This window comes from Rhagoletis zephyria, unplaced genomic scaffold, assembly GCF_001687245.7.
Source record: "Rhagoletis zephyria isolate East Lansing unplaced genomic scaffold, Rhagoletis_zephyria_1.1 Rzeph_scaffold_00289, whole genome shotgun sequence".
NCBI classification, from domain to species: Eukaryota; Metazoa; Arthropoda; class Insecta; order Diptera; family Tephritidae; genus Rhagoletis; species Rhagoletis zephyria.
The window spans coordinates 201,703-216,809 of record NW_016157373.1 but is presented as its reverse complement, the minus strand read 5'-3'; the positions used below and the strand labels follow the sequence as shown (position 1 = coordinate 216,809).

The 15,107-nt window shown below is 34.4% G+C and overlaps 1 protein-coding gene across 3 annotated transcripts in view; it reads right to left on the bottom strand.

Moving 5' to 3' along the window:
- The window catches only part of Phyhd1 (Phytanoyl-CoA dioxygenase domain containing 1), a 22,243-nt gene extending 7,356 nt beyond the window's left edge, over positions 1-14,887 (bottom strand). Inside the window, exons 1-2 of one of the 3 annotated variants that reach the window (XM_017610192.1) lie at positions 14,701-14,873; positions 14,502-14,602 (exon numbers count right to left, since the gene is read on the bottom strand). In XM_017610192.1, coding sequence (XP_017465681.1) covers positions 14,502-14,525 — 24 coding nt within the window. In that variant the 5' untranslated portion in view covers positions 14,526-14,602; positions 14,701-14,873. Of the gene's footprint in view, positions 1-14,501 lie in introns of all 3 variants that reach the window. The other 2 variants (XM_017610191.1, XM_017610193.1) reach the window with 2 other exon arrangements.
- Between the last annotated feature and the right edge of the window lie 220 nt (positions 14,888-15,107).

Sequence of the window (15,107 nt, the reverse complement as noted above, 5' to 3'; positions counted from 1 at the left end):
ACGGCTTCCAACTCTTTTAGAAGATGTACCCTTAAACCTGCGGCGAAGACTATGGCAGCAAAATGACGGATGCCCTGCTCACTACGGGCGTGAAGTAAGAGCTCATTTAGACGAAACTTATCCTCGTCGATGGATTGGACGATACGGGCCAATCACATGGTCCGCTCAATCGCCAGACCTGAATCCATTCGATTTTTTCTACTAGGGCTGTCTTAAGGAAAAAAATTTATTCAAAAATAATTCATAACGAAGAGCATTTTCGGGAACAAATAAATGGAGCTGCTGCTGAGATAGTCCAACTGAGTTTAGGANGACCGGTTACCGCGATACACATATGTAGGCATAAGTGGGCGGTGCCACGCCCATTTTCCAAAAATGTCCCTAATTTCTGCTAAGAGGTTATTGCATATATCGATTTTGAGTAAATTAGCTTAAATAGTTACTTATTTATCGCAGTCTCCGTATTTCTGTAAATTACCGTTATACGGGAGGTGGGTGTGGTTCTTGTCGGATTTCAAAAATTTTCAACAGGTTTCTTAGTCAAGCCCTAAGTAATGTTCTCAGCGAGTTTGGTGGGGATTGGTAAAGGGACTACAGAGATACAGCTTTTTATCATATCTATCTTATTTTGTGCCAAATTTCTACTTCGCATACCAACTTTCAACAATTTGGATCCAGTATTTGCGGAAATATCGTAGTTTTTGCATATTTCGAAAATACCGTTATATGGGAGGTGGGCGTGGTTATTGTCCGATTCTGCCTATTTTTAATCCCAACCTACTTTGGATAAAGGGAAACCTACTTACCAAATTTTGTTGACATATCTCAATTTTTTCTCGAGTTATCGTGTTCACGGACAGACAGACGGACGGGCGGCCAGTCACCGCTTAATCGATTTCTCTTTTCATTCTGATCATTTATGTATATATATGTCTATATCTCGATTCGTTTTGGCTGTTGCAAACAACCGTTATGTGAACAAAATTATAATACCCTTGTGCACAAGTGCGCTCGGGTATAAAAATTTCCCGCAGTGAATTTTCAGATTTTTAATACGGTATAGTAATTTATTTTTTTAAATTTAAATAAAGCATGCATACCCCATGGAATAAACGAGTAGATAAAAAATATATAACGGTAAAACTGGCACATGCATAAATATATGAAAGAATGCACTCAGGCGACGTCTCTAGCCATTTTGTGTCACAAATTTAAGTTATTGATGGACATTTTTTTCTTCATCTGATGGTTATTTTAATTTACATAACCTTCACAGTTGGCAGATAGACAATCCTCACGAAATGAGATAAGATCGTTCGCAGTACCAGCACAAAATAAATTTATGGTATTTTTAATTGTCAGATATTAGGACCTGTGGAACTGCCGCCAACGCTCAACTCCCATAGTTATTTACAGTTCCTTCAGGAACGGCTTCCAACTCTTTTAGAAGATGTACCCTTAAACCTGCGGCGAAGACTATGGCAGCAAAATGACGGATGCCCTGCTCACTACGGGCGTGAAGTAAGAGCTCATTTAGACGAAACTTATCCTCGTCGATGGATTGGACGATACGGGCCAATCACATGGTCCGCTCAATCGCCAGACCTGAATCCATTCGATTTTTTCTACTAGGGCTGTCTTAAGGAAAAAAATTTATTCAAAAATAATTCATAACGAAGAGCATTTTCGGGAACAAATAAATGGAGCTGCTGCTGAGATAGTCCAACTGAGTTTAGGATCTCTAAAAGCGTATTTTCTTCACACAGAAAAGTGAAATAAATACGCAGCTTCCGTAAAATATAGGTTCCTTTTTTTGTCCCACCCGTGACAGAAGAAATAAATCAGACTTTTTCCATATAAAAATAAGCTAGATTTTTTTCGTATTTTGTAATAACTCATATAATAGTCAATTAGGCGTAGCTTTATCAAAATGTAGAATTTTTGAGCTTTATACTTAAATTTAAACAAGAAAGAAAATTTTTTCTGTACAAATGTCCAACCCGTTACGGTGGAATCACCCATATCTATAACAAACACGTAATCTTTTACATTGTGAGTTAGATATTTGTCCATATTTTGTTACACTATCCGCACGAATATTATAAAAAATTTTACACAAACGCGTTTCAACATAGATATGGTACATAAGAATCATACATAGATACGGCAATTCCTCGATAGTATCGAACTTCAAATATGACCGATAGTGGTCGCCATCGATAGTTGCGATAGTGATGTCCCATCGATACTATCGTTAGTGCCACCGATAGTTTGTCACCACTAAGTTAATATTACATATTTGGCAACTTTCATAGAAAATGTTGAAAGTAGTGATGGGCAAAATTGAAAAAATTAAGTAAAATGGGGACTTATTAAAGATGTAAACTCCCCACAAACTAAGTCTAGCAATATACTGTTATACATAATTTTAAAGGTCTATAAATCCTTTTAAAAACATGTTTTGTTCTTTAAAACGGATGCAAAATAGTCAAGCTGTTAATAGATAACTGCGTCAAGTAGGAACATAACGGTTGTTTTTAAATAAAATAAAAATTGAGGGTTCAGGAACTATACGGAACATATTTTTATGTCGTACTCGACCATAGCTACAACCCACACTAGGTTTTGTTTCCGGCGTATTTCATGACATTTGTTTTGTAGCACCGTGTTACCAATGTCTGTTTATTGCTTAAGCAGTTTTAATGATTTCCTTGTTTTTTGTATTTTCAGGAAATAAGTCTATTAGAAGAAAAGCCAAACAATTTTAAATATTTCCAGAATGTAATTTTTAGGTGAAAAGGGAGTTTTTTGTTTTGTTTTAAATAGCTTATTTCTCTAAAAGTGTTCAAATGGAATATGAGTGAAATTGTTGGCGAGGAAAAATTAAACAAAAGGATTGCATCTCAAGAAAAACCTCACGTTAACGACATGAAGAATGTGGAAAAAACTTAAACATTAGATAGCTTATCTGATAAATGAGTTTTAAACTGATATGCAGTTGTTTAAAAAGCATATATTTAATGTTAAAAATCAGTACAATGGTTATCGGTTAGTATACTTTTTCAACAGTTTCTAAACGTTTACTTTAGCATACTTTTATAAAAAGTGACATTCTGGCTAATATTTTACAAAAATTAATTTTCACGTAAGTAAATGACTTCACGTTTAATAATGTAGAGAATTAATTTTGGAGATTTCATAATACAGTTAGTAAGGGTGATAAAGATAATATGTTTAGCCTATCAGATAGCTAAACTCCCCAAAAACGGCAAAGATATGCGTCTTTCCACTTGCTTTTCTAGCCGACTTCAAAAAAGGAGTATTTGTTTTTATGTGTGTTACCGGATAACTTTCTCCCAGCAAACCTCTTCGAGTGAAAACGAGAAACAAAGCTGCGGAAGAGCTCCCCCTTTTCATGACGACCACGGCAAATGCTTAAAAGACTACGTTTTGAGGACATGCATGTGGTACCCTTAATGGCGAAGATGCCTCTGCCAGCTGGTTGATGTTCTGGTAAGGACAAAAGCTGTCATCATCACCATCCAAGAAATCCGTTTGACGGGGCAAGGCAAAAAATTCATAATTTCATTGAAAATACTATTAAACTATCGGATTCACCTTTCTCATCATGACAACTGAGATCGGCCACTTTGGTCTCTTAATATGACAATCGATTATCAGCTAAGTTAAGTACCCAATAAATTTTATGAAGTATTATGTATGAGTGAATGTACAGATATGCATTATAGTCTACATTATCAGCGTTACCGAGATTACATAACGCTGGCTAGCAGAGTACTTTGAGTTTCTAAAGTTTGATTGCTCGTATCTCGACTGATTACCGATTGTCTGCTCGCAGTTACACAAATCGATGTCTAGACGCCTCAACGACCTATTGTCGCCTCATATCACTTTGTAAGTATGCTCATATGTACATATTAAACTCCTGCGCAATTCCATTTAAACGGCCTAACAAGACATCCGACCGCCTCGCAAATACTTTCCATCCTTTACTCTCATCGTTCTGGTCAAGTGTGAGTAAGCATAAACCAGTTTCTGCAAGCGTAAACTACCGATCAATAGCAAGACGCGTAGAGTATTTACTTTGCCTTCCGCAACTACTGCGAGTAAAAGGTATTTGACAGTAGAGTACTCTACTGGTAGTACTTGAGTATTTTCAAAGAAAACATACATTTGTGGTATCTGAATAAAACTGAGGGTAGTGGAGCGATGAAGAGAGCGACGAGCAAAACGTACTTTCAACTAAAATGCTGATATACATACCTAAGTACATATGTATGTATGTGCATAGATACGTATGTGCATAGATACATATGTATGTGCATAGATACATTTATAAGTGTCCGCATATATTTTTTCTCGTCAATTGCTCTGTCACTTCACTGCAGCAAAACCAAGATGTGGGGAACACCCTCACGATATGCGTACAATTGAAACCATGGGTTTGAAGATAGCGCAAATTGATGTGAAAACTTCAATTTCATATTAAATACATTTATGTATGCATGTACATACATATGTAAAAATTTAGTTTCGATTTAAAAAAATCGAATAAAGTTTTTCTTTCGCCATTCATACGCCTCTAATTTTAGTATTTATTAAAAAAAACTCAATGAAATTCAAAAACTATCTCTTGCATTTGGTTTTACTCAATACCGATTTGAGCTGTCGCACAGTGTTATCAAAAAAAAACTATCAATGGGTAGGTTCAGAAGACGCAACAGTTGAGCGCAACCGTTGCTAAAAAAACAAATCAGTGATCGTTATGCGTCTTCTGAACGACTTCATACATTAGCTGTCAAATTCAACTCTCAAAGGTACACACCAACATGTTGTCTCAAATGATCAGAAAAATATTACGATCATCTAACACGCAACTATTCAGTTGATCAGAAGTACGCAACAACGCGTTCAGAAGGTGCAATCGCACCAGTTACTGAGCTGTTTCGCCTTCTGAATGTGCCCAATGAAAATTCGTTTCTCTTGAAATCAAGTTATATGGCTGCGTATGTATGTACATACATATGTACATATTTCAAAATTTTTTTTATTTATAAGGGCTCTCAAGAAAAACTAAAAATTCATATAAAATTCGCACAATAAATGGAAAATAATTTTGCTTCTATAAAAAATTTCTTAAATCAGTATGCAGCTCTTAAGAAAAAAATGCTCGTACATCTCGTCGCTACCATGTCCAACTATCGAATGTGAAAATCGGCACTTTTCAAAATTTTGATTTGCCACTAATAATTTTATTTCGTATAGCAGCATTGCTTAAGTTATTTTTGACAACTTATTTGTTGGTTAATGACTGCAAATAGTTTTATAGAAAATTAGAAACGAGAAATAATACTTTCATAAAAATATAAGTACATACATAGATTTAAAAAAGCTGCTTGAATACAAAAGTTTTATGAAAATGTCACATTAAACAACTGTCTAAATCTACATACGTTATTTTTTATAAATAAGGCCGTAAACATTTCCTTACTTCGTCAGTTTCCATATTAAATTTTTACTCTTTCAATTTCAGCGCCGCAAACGATATCAACTAGTAGGCTAACAACCAGAATTGAAATTTAATACGCAAGTATTTACAGTACTACAAATATACAGAGAGTAGATTTGCTACTCCCTTTTGGCAGCAGCAAATATCTCTCGTACGCGATGAGAGAAAGTAGAGTACCTACTTTGGTGGAGTAATAGCAAGTACGCCAAGTAGTGTATGTATGGGGAAAAAGAGTAACAATGTGTTGGGAGTAGAGTACAATGCAAGGAGTACTTATTGAACAAAGTGCGGCAAATACACTAGCGCTGGACTTTAGTACATATGTATGTAGTATGTAGGAACAGGGGCGGATCCGAAGTGAAATTTTGGGGGGAGCTTTCTTTTTAAAAATACAAAAAAAGAAAAAATAATATTTTTTTTTTGTATATTAACCCCATTATTATGGAGTAGTACATAGTGCATCCTGATAACCCAGTTTTTCAAAACCTTGGTGACGGTTTCTAGCTCGATATTCGACTTAACGGCCTGAATTGTTAATGTTTGCATACCATCTGTCCTTCATAGCACCCCACAAAAAAGTCTAACGGCGTGAAATAGCAGTCCCGAGGTGTCCAATTAAGATCGCCGAAATGGCATGGGCTGTGTGGCATAGACTTACTGCAAAACCACACTCAGTGCCTGTGTAAGAGCGCTGTACTCTTACACGATATGTGTTTGCATATGTGAATGCTTCTGTTTTGTATGCGTATATGTGTTAGAACGTATCAGAAATGTAGCATTTACACATGCAAATACATAATCTGTAAAGACTAGCATTCATTAGATCAAAATCACTGGCATCGGAAACTGCCTTTATCTGACAACTGTTCATTTGGTGTCAAATGCGTTTTCATTACATTTTAAAAACTGACCAAATGTCGCTACCGCAGTGCTTTCCGTTTTCATCACTGATGTCAAATGAGAAGTTAAATTTTTACAAAAAGTGTAGAATACCGACCTTTTAGCTATAGACCAGAGGTTCCCAAACTTTTTTTCCCCCGTAGACCACTTTCAAAAATTTACTGGTTTCGGTGGACCCCCTGCTGATGAATTTTAAGAAAAAGCAATTGCTTAGTTTTTAATCATACGGCCCATAACACACAAAAGTTAAAACATCAAAACGGCAAAGTTTTTCACGCCAAACTTTTGATTCAGAAACTGACAATAGAGAAAAGATCGAGTTTAAAAAATCGATAACAAATAACCAAGCAAGCAAGAAGCACAAAAAGTGTTCCACCGTCTTATCTTCTTCAATGCAAGATGGGCAAATGTACTTGCATTTGCGCTTATCACAGTCAGGTGTTTTGGCCACGTGAACTGACCAGTCAGCAGTCCAGCAAGTTGTCTGCAGTGTCGTCTGCTCAGTGAGAGCAAAAAATTAGATAGACCTTTGAGATTGAAGGCAACATGAGTTTTGCCCACCTGCATCCCCTCGATGCCTCTCAGTCTTTGCTGAGCGAAGTATTCACACAGTTTCTGATGGTGGCTTCGATTGCCGAAGGTGGGAGTGCTAAAACTTGCTGCGGACCGAGGAGTGCCTGAGTCAACTCTGGCCAAGTGATCAGATGTCTCATAATCACGTACTCCTGAGTGACCTGGCACCCAGAGTAAAACAACCGCGTTATGTTCACCATCATATTTTAGTCGAGACTTGCATTGCCGAACTAGTTTGGAATTACTTAAATATAAGGCTGGTCAATGCCTTAAGTGCAGCTTGGTTGTCACTGCAGTCACGTAAACTCTTTCCCCTCCACCTATGTTCCACCACGTAGTCCATGGCTTTTAGTATTGCAATTACCTCAGCCTGGAAGACCGAAGCATATTCCCCTACAGAAAAGTGAAGCTTATCTCCATTAACCTCGAAAAAGACCCCAGATCTTGACCCAGAGTCAGTTTTGGAGCCATCAGTGAAGATTTGACAATGTGTGAGTCCGGTTTGAGCGATGGAATCTCAGGGAACTGAACATTATAGAATCTCTTCAACAAAGGTAATGGTGGCGTACTATCCTGTAGCATTGCAAAGACACAAGTGCTTAAATCTCTGCCGCTAGCAATTTTCGCCGCGCCCACTCATTGTCATACCAGCATCCGGTTCTTTTTAGTCTGCAGGTGGCCTTTAAGACTTCCCCACGTATGAAAACACAAGTGACGGTAAGTGCAGCAGCGCGTCAAGAGCACTATACACCACTCAAAAATATTAAAGTTAAATAAAGAGGCTATAAAGCAACCATTTTGGTTCTTTACATCGAAACCAGATGAATTATCGTGGACCCCCATTTACAACTCATGGACCCCCAAATCGAGTCTTCCGTGATCCCCTGGGGCCCACCTGGACCACTTTGGGATTCACTGCTATGGACAAACCAAAAATGTAATTGGATAGAACTTCCCATGCTGATTTCAACCTTACCAAAATTATTTAGCGGAAGTAAAAAATTAAGAAGATATAGAAGGTTAAGTTAAATGTTCCGATATTTTGAAGTATCAATATCTTATGAACTACATAATCGATTAAACAATTAATGATGTCAAAATAAAGATGATTAGTTTATCTTTCAGTTGGTGTACATAACTTTTATGATTTTTTAAATTTTAAGTCAAAAATAATAAATAAAAAAAATAAAAAATTTGATTTTTTTCATAATATAACCTTTTTTGAAGAAAGTTGCATAATTAATGCTACAGAATTTTATATTATTTAGAAAGTACAAGTTATTACCTTATATAGAAAGGTTTGTTATAAGGCAAAATTTAATTACAGCAGTGGTAAAAATCGATATTGTATATATGTAAAGAGGAAAGTTGAAGTTTAACGGGTTATATTTTATTTATTTTTTTTTACTTGCCACAAAGAATTTCGGTATGGTTGCAATCAGCGTTAAAAGTTCTATCGATCTACATTTTTGTTTTTTTTTGTAGTTAAACGGTCCATATTGTAGCTACAATCAGCTGTTCGCATGGCAAACGAAATCGAACTTTTCAACATGTTGGAAAATACATTTTCGTTGTCAAATGCTGCCACATCAGCGGCGAGGGCCGTTTTCATTTAGAAGTAATTTTATATGACCGTGCGTGGTGATATATGACAACAAACGCAAATGACACCAGATACAACCCGTTTTCATATTTTGACAACATTCGACGTCAAATATGACCTAACGATAACCAGGCTTAAGAGTGCTATTATTAGTGATAAAAGCTCTGATCCAATACTTTTCGCGCAAAATCATTTAAAAATGTCAAACAGCAAAATTACTCTCTGAAGTGAGAGTAAAAAGTGAGTAACAACAAAAAGTACGGGAACAAGAAAAGCATTTTTCCTGTAAAAACGTCAACCAGTGATCGCTTGACAATTTTCATGATTTTACCAGAAGAAAAAGTTCGGATAAAATCTCTACGCAACTCTCGTTTATTAGAAATTTGGAGTACGGGATCATTTTTCCTGTAACTTCCTACAAGTTCGTTTAAAAACCTGTAAGTTCATGGAGTACTGGATCAGAGCTAAAATGTTACGGGAAACCATTACATTTTTAAACCTTAACAGAACGTTAATCTTTATTCAAATGTTCAGTGGAAATAGGCTATATCAAATCAAAGAAATGGTTCTAATTTTGGTTTTCACTTTTTACGAAACCTCTTTTGGCGGAGCTTTCCCCTATTTAGCCCCCTGAGTCCGCACGCGTGTGCGTATTTACATACACGCATTCTTGTATTTATTCTTAACTACATTTAATATTTTGAAGAGCATAAGTATGTATATGGGCGGCGATTCTATATTCAGGCTAATTTTTACACAGAAACCCTTAACTTATATCTTTTGGTAAAATTTGTTTAAAATACCATTTGGCCTTAAAATTGTGAGCCTGAAAAGTATACTGTCACCACTCTAGAATTATAAATTCATAAATAGTCCATATGTGTTTACTAGACAGAGGATTTTTATGCAAAAAAAAAACAAGCCTAAAAATATGTACTTCATCACTATAACTTTTGCGTATTTCGCCACAGTACAATTACTGTCATTGCATCTAATGGTCTCAATATAAGCAATATTTCTATTATAATATTTTGTTATATTGAAGTTATCATTACCGGAGATTTAGAGTTGTTAAGCAATACTTGACTGAGGTATGAGCCTAGTTTTATAAACCCTTCAAGCACATAATCGAATCGTCGAATTTCATCTTGTTTTTACGTTTAATATTGGTTTGAGCCATTTTCCTTCACTTTCACCTGCTCAAGCATGCATTCTGCTAAGAATGTCATTTGCTTTAACACTGTTTTAAGCCACTTAACGATTACTTAACATTTTTCAATGAATTCATCTACTTGATGAATGGTCAGCGGGTTCTTACGAACCAAATTAAGTGTGTGTGCAAAACAAGGGGTATGCCCTTTCCTGCCAAACGTTTCATGAATAGCTTTTACAATATTTGAACCATTGTCGGTTATTTTACGGGCGCCATATTTCGGTTTGTTCTAGTATTCAAATGCATTCTGGCCAACTTTCAAATATAAAACATCGTGCAGCTTAAGTGTGTAATCATTTGCCACACTTATGCTGGATTTCCTCTAGGAATTCTGCCTTATCCTGAGTTTCGCCCGAAAAAAATTCACCCGAAAAATTTCCATCCGCCCATAGTAAATATGTACATGGAAACCAAAAGTGAAAGGTCAAACGGTTCGGGGAAAGCTAAACTTATGATAAGGCTGATTAAATGACAAAATGGAACAAATTTTTAGTAATTTCGTTGCCTAGTGGAAATTCAGCATTCGGTTTGCAGCTTTTATAATTGGCTTAAAAGCACAACTATTAACATTACAATTATTAGAAATTGAGCAATTCTAGCGGCTGTTTGCAATTTTAGACAATTACAGAATTCACATTTCTTGAAAATATTTTTACGATTATTTTACAATTATTATATATGTAGCTCAAATCGAAAAAGAGACTCAATTGAACTTACATTAAAGTGATTAATTATCCGTATCGCTTTTCTTAGCTCCACAACCAAAAATAAATACAAATAACAAGTATTTTGTTCTCAAAAAATATCAGAAAAAAATCCAAAAATTTATATCTTGTATTTTCTAGTATCAATTAAAAAAATTAACAAAATGTATATTGAAACTAATTTTTTGAGACGTATAACGTATTTTTATTTATTTTTCTTGCTTTACAAGACTTCACGGTACATACTTATGCATACTTTTACGCCTATCTTACGGTACTCAAATTTCACAGGAGAGCGAAATGGCTGTTTTTCTTTGAAGGCATTGACTTTATGGCGAGTTTTTCTCTAGCTATTATTTTACAAATCTGTGGTTTTAATAACGATTTCAAAATTTGTATGCATACATCTCGATGCCTGGAGTTCAGGGTTACCAAATCTCGTTTTTGCCACAACGGCGACTTAAGCAGTTTTGCAACTGGTCGATGGGCGGTTTTGCAAGCGCATCGACGATATGCAAGAAATATGAGTTTCAAAAAATACAAAAATTTGCCTCCTCTATGAATCCTTTACGGCGCTTTTATTATCCAAATTACGAGTCGGCACTTGTATATTTTGTATACCAATTGTGTGAAAAATAATAAAAACCAAATAAATACAATTTGGCTACAACTGTAGCTTTTGAAGGAATGCACATACACTTGTATATATGTACACACATATGTGCATAAATATGTACATATGTATGTAGGTACGAAAAGTCCAAAAGCAGTGAAATGTAGTACTTTCACTAAACTATTTTATTTTAAATTTTAAAAGCAGGGAAGGTAATCATTATGAGTAAAATAGTTTAAATCAGCATTTAATTACTATTTTATGAATTATTCTTGAGTTTTATTTTTTCGCTCAAACGGAAATAATTGTTATTTGATGTTTATTTTTGGGATTACAAATAATGATTATTTTATAATTTTTATTTTTTTCGCGCAGAGATTATAATTAATTACAGACGCAACCTACTGAAATTTTGACTTGAAAATTTTGGGTCTTATTCCTTTTATAAAGGTGCGGCTACCTCTCAAAAGGTATAGTTTTTGAGTTGCTTAATAATCATTATACTTAGTGATTCCATAAACAAAGGCCAAGATCCTGAAGGACAATTGATAAAGGCAATGCAGTTGCCGAAAAAGAGCTATTTAAAAAAAGTGTCAAAATAAGTACCACTTTCTCACTAAACTTATTTAAAAATGCCACCGGAGCTACCTTTTTTTTAAGAACGACAAAAATTTTCGAAGTACTTCATATACATATAAGCTTAAAAAGAACTGAATTTACTTAAAAATCAATATGCTTAAATTTAGACAAGTAAGACCAAGTGAACTAATATTTTCACTTTTAAGCAGAACGCACTTTTGTTTTTTACTTACTACTTAAGTTTAATACTACTACTAAATGTAGTTTATACATTTTTAATAAATGCGCTTAAACATTTGTGAGGTCGCTCAAAGCGCTCAAAGTTTTCCATGTATTTTATATGGGGAAAAAACAACTTTTCGTAGAAATGCTATAGAATACTGGAAAATCATAATTTTTCAAACGGAAAACTCTGTTTCTCTTTATTATTTATTGTTTATTTAACCATCTTTTCACAGTAACTATCCATATTTTATTGGTCGGCCAAAAACCCCAAAAATGCAATGGGAGACCAATAAAAAATCTATAGTTTAAAAAATGGGTAAATAAATAAATAATTGGGTATTATAATTGGAAGTCTCCGGAAGACGACCAGAATTCTATACCATTTCTACGAAAAGTGTTTTTTCCCCTACATGGAAAGCTTTGAGCGACCTCTGAATATTTTTTGATTTCCAAATAAAAAATAGACGTATATTTTTCAATATAGATCAAAACCTATAACAAATGTTAATAAAAGATTTAGATTTCCAGTTGACCCTCTTATTCATGTGGATAATACTTATTAACATATAAAATAAATAGTTTTTTTTTAGTTTTTGCTATTCAACCCAAAAGGGCTCCGACATGAGTCTAAGGGCCTATTTCAAATGAATATGTAAGCGGCACTTAAGTTTAATTTTGGATTTTTATTTAAATGCCATTTAACTTACGTTGGGTTTCACATCAATTTTATTTAAATATGCCAAACAAGTAGCAACACTATTGGTTGCCCCTTGAAATTGTATTTGCATTTGCTTATCTTTTTTTACTGAACAACTGATTGCTTCTTGGCAAGATTGATAAAACAACGTATCTACATATCAATCTTGGTTGTTTGGTACGAACACAGGGTTGCATATCTCATGATCTGAAAATTAATTGTTGAGGTTAATCAACAATCATATTCAACAATTTTTATTGAGCTCGAGGCCGTTTTTTAACGAAAATTTATTGTGGAAAAGCAAGCGAAATAGTGGAAATCAGCAACAATAATTAACAAGGCGAACTCAGCACAGTGCGTAGGCAACTGGCTGAGTCAGTGGGATCGTCGGTTCGAATCCCACTGAAAGAAGTCTGCTGAGGAAATGTGGTTATTTCCGAAATAGCTATCACTTCTACAATTTTTTCAAATTATTGTTGCTTTTCCACAATAAATTTTCGTTAAAAAACGGCCTCGAGCTCAATAAAAATTGTTGAATATAATTGTTATAAGGCCATAAAATAACAAAAACAATTAATCAACAATCTCTATTTAAAAATGCCGTCTGCAATTGGGCCTAAGAGTCTCATATAAGTCCCCCTACGCCAAAAGGGTCAGTCTCTTAAATGAGCTCATTATGAGCGTAAAGTCTCCGAAATAGAACTCCTTAATGAATCATTTAGAGTAAAAATTTGTGAATACAAAATACATTGGGCGTCAAGCGAAAATCGTGAATAGCTTTCGTCTCGATGCATTGCGGCAAACAAATTTTTTCTGCAAATAATTACTAATAGAACGTACAACAATATTAGCCCAAAACGTGATTTTAAAGCCATTAATATTTAATATTTAAGAAAAATTTATAATTTTTATAAAAAAAATGTATGATAAAAAAAATGGGAAGAAAACCCCATCACTCTCAGCTGTTGAAATATGAGCAGAATCAGTAGTACCAATCGCGAGAAAACAATTAAAATCTAAACAATTTCGAAAAAAGTGAATAGCTATAACTTCCAAAATAATTCGAATTTCGAAATATTGTGAAACTTGTATTTTTCTTTTATCCTTATGAAGCATAAACGGATAATTGCACAAAAAAAGCCCGACCTTCGAAAAAATGGTGGCCCACTTCACAATTTTTTACTCTTATGATTTCTTTATTAACTAAAAAATCATTAACAATAAACAACAAAAAAATTATAATTTAAGAATTTCATGAAATAGTAACATCTCCGGGACTTTGGCGAAAATCTATCGTCGCGTTTTTGAGAAATTGCATTCCAAACTTTAATCACGATTCTCCAAAATCTGCCGAATGTAACGTACAACAACCTTTTATCCAGGCAACGATATATGTATACCTATCGTCGTTTAAAGTACAAAACCGCGTATCATCATTCTGCAAAACCGTGTAACTGACATTTGCTGCCAAAAATTGGATTTGCTCACACAAGCTCTTGGTTCTATCCTTATCCGTTCGTCCTGAAATATACTAGCCAGAAATGCGATTGCTTTATAAAAAATAAATATGAGTGTTTTTACTCTCTACAAAATAATTTATGCGACCTCGCATACGCGGTTTTGCATATTGTTGATACGCGGTTTTGTACTTTAAGCGACTATATTTTGAATTTTCGAAATTAGTTGCACCTGAATATTAAAACAGAAAAGAAAACACATTTTCAAACAATGTCAAATAAGACATTTCGCGTTGATGATGACGATATGTACATACATATGTACACAATTTCCATTTATAGAAAACGTCCACTTATAATGAGTCTTAAAATGAAATACATACAAAAATGATTCTTTCTTTACATACCTCGTCTAACAATGTGCTATGCATCTTTACTGTTTGTCACTTTTCCTTTTGTTTGGCCCACTATGCTCTTTACTCGTATATGTATGTATGTCTATGTGCTACTATTGAGGATATGTAATATAATTATTTGCACAGTTGACTAAATGTGATTCACTTAAAACTTGAATGAATAATCATGCTAGCATCCAAATGTACATACACAGTAGTATATATATACACACATATGTATGTATATATATGTATAAATGTATAAAGTCTTAGTTTTTAAACGCGTATGTTTTTGTTTATTTCAAAAGTGCTTTGAAAGGGATTCCATAAGAGCTAGTATTTGTTACTCAGGCAAAGAACTATTCGATTTGTATTCAAACCACCTCCACGTTTAGTTTAGAACTGATTTAAAAATGTTTCTTGCTCTCCCTCAATGTTTTTGCTACACCGACGCACAGTGTGGCGGAGTCGCTAAAAGGTGATACAAATATATTAGACGTATGTATTTAATGGACTTAGAAATATCTTTAACGGAGTAGTTTCTTATTTTTTAACCGACTTCCAAAAAAGGAAGAGGTTATCAGTTCGTCGGAATGTTTTTTTTTTTTTTTTTTATGT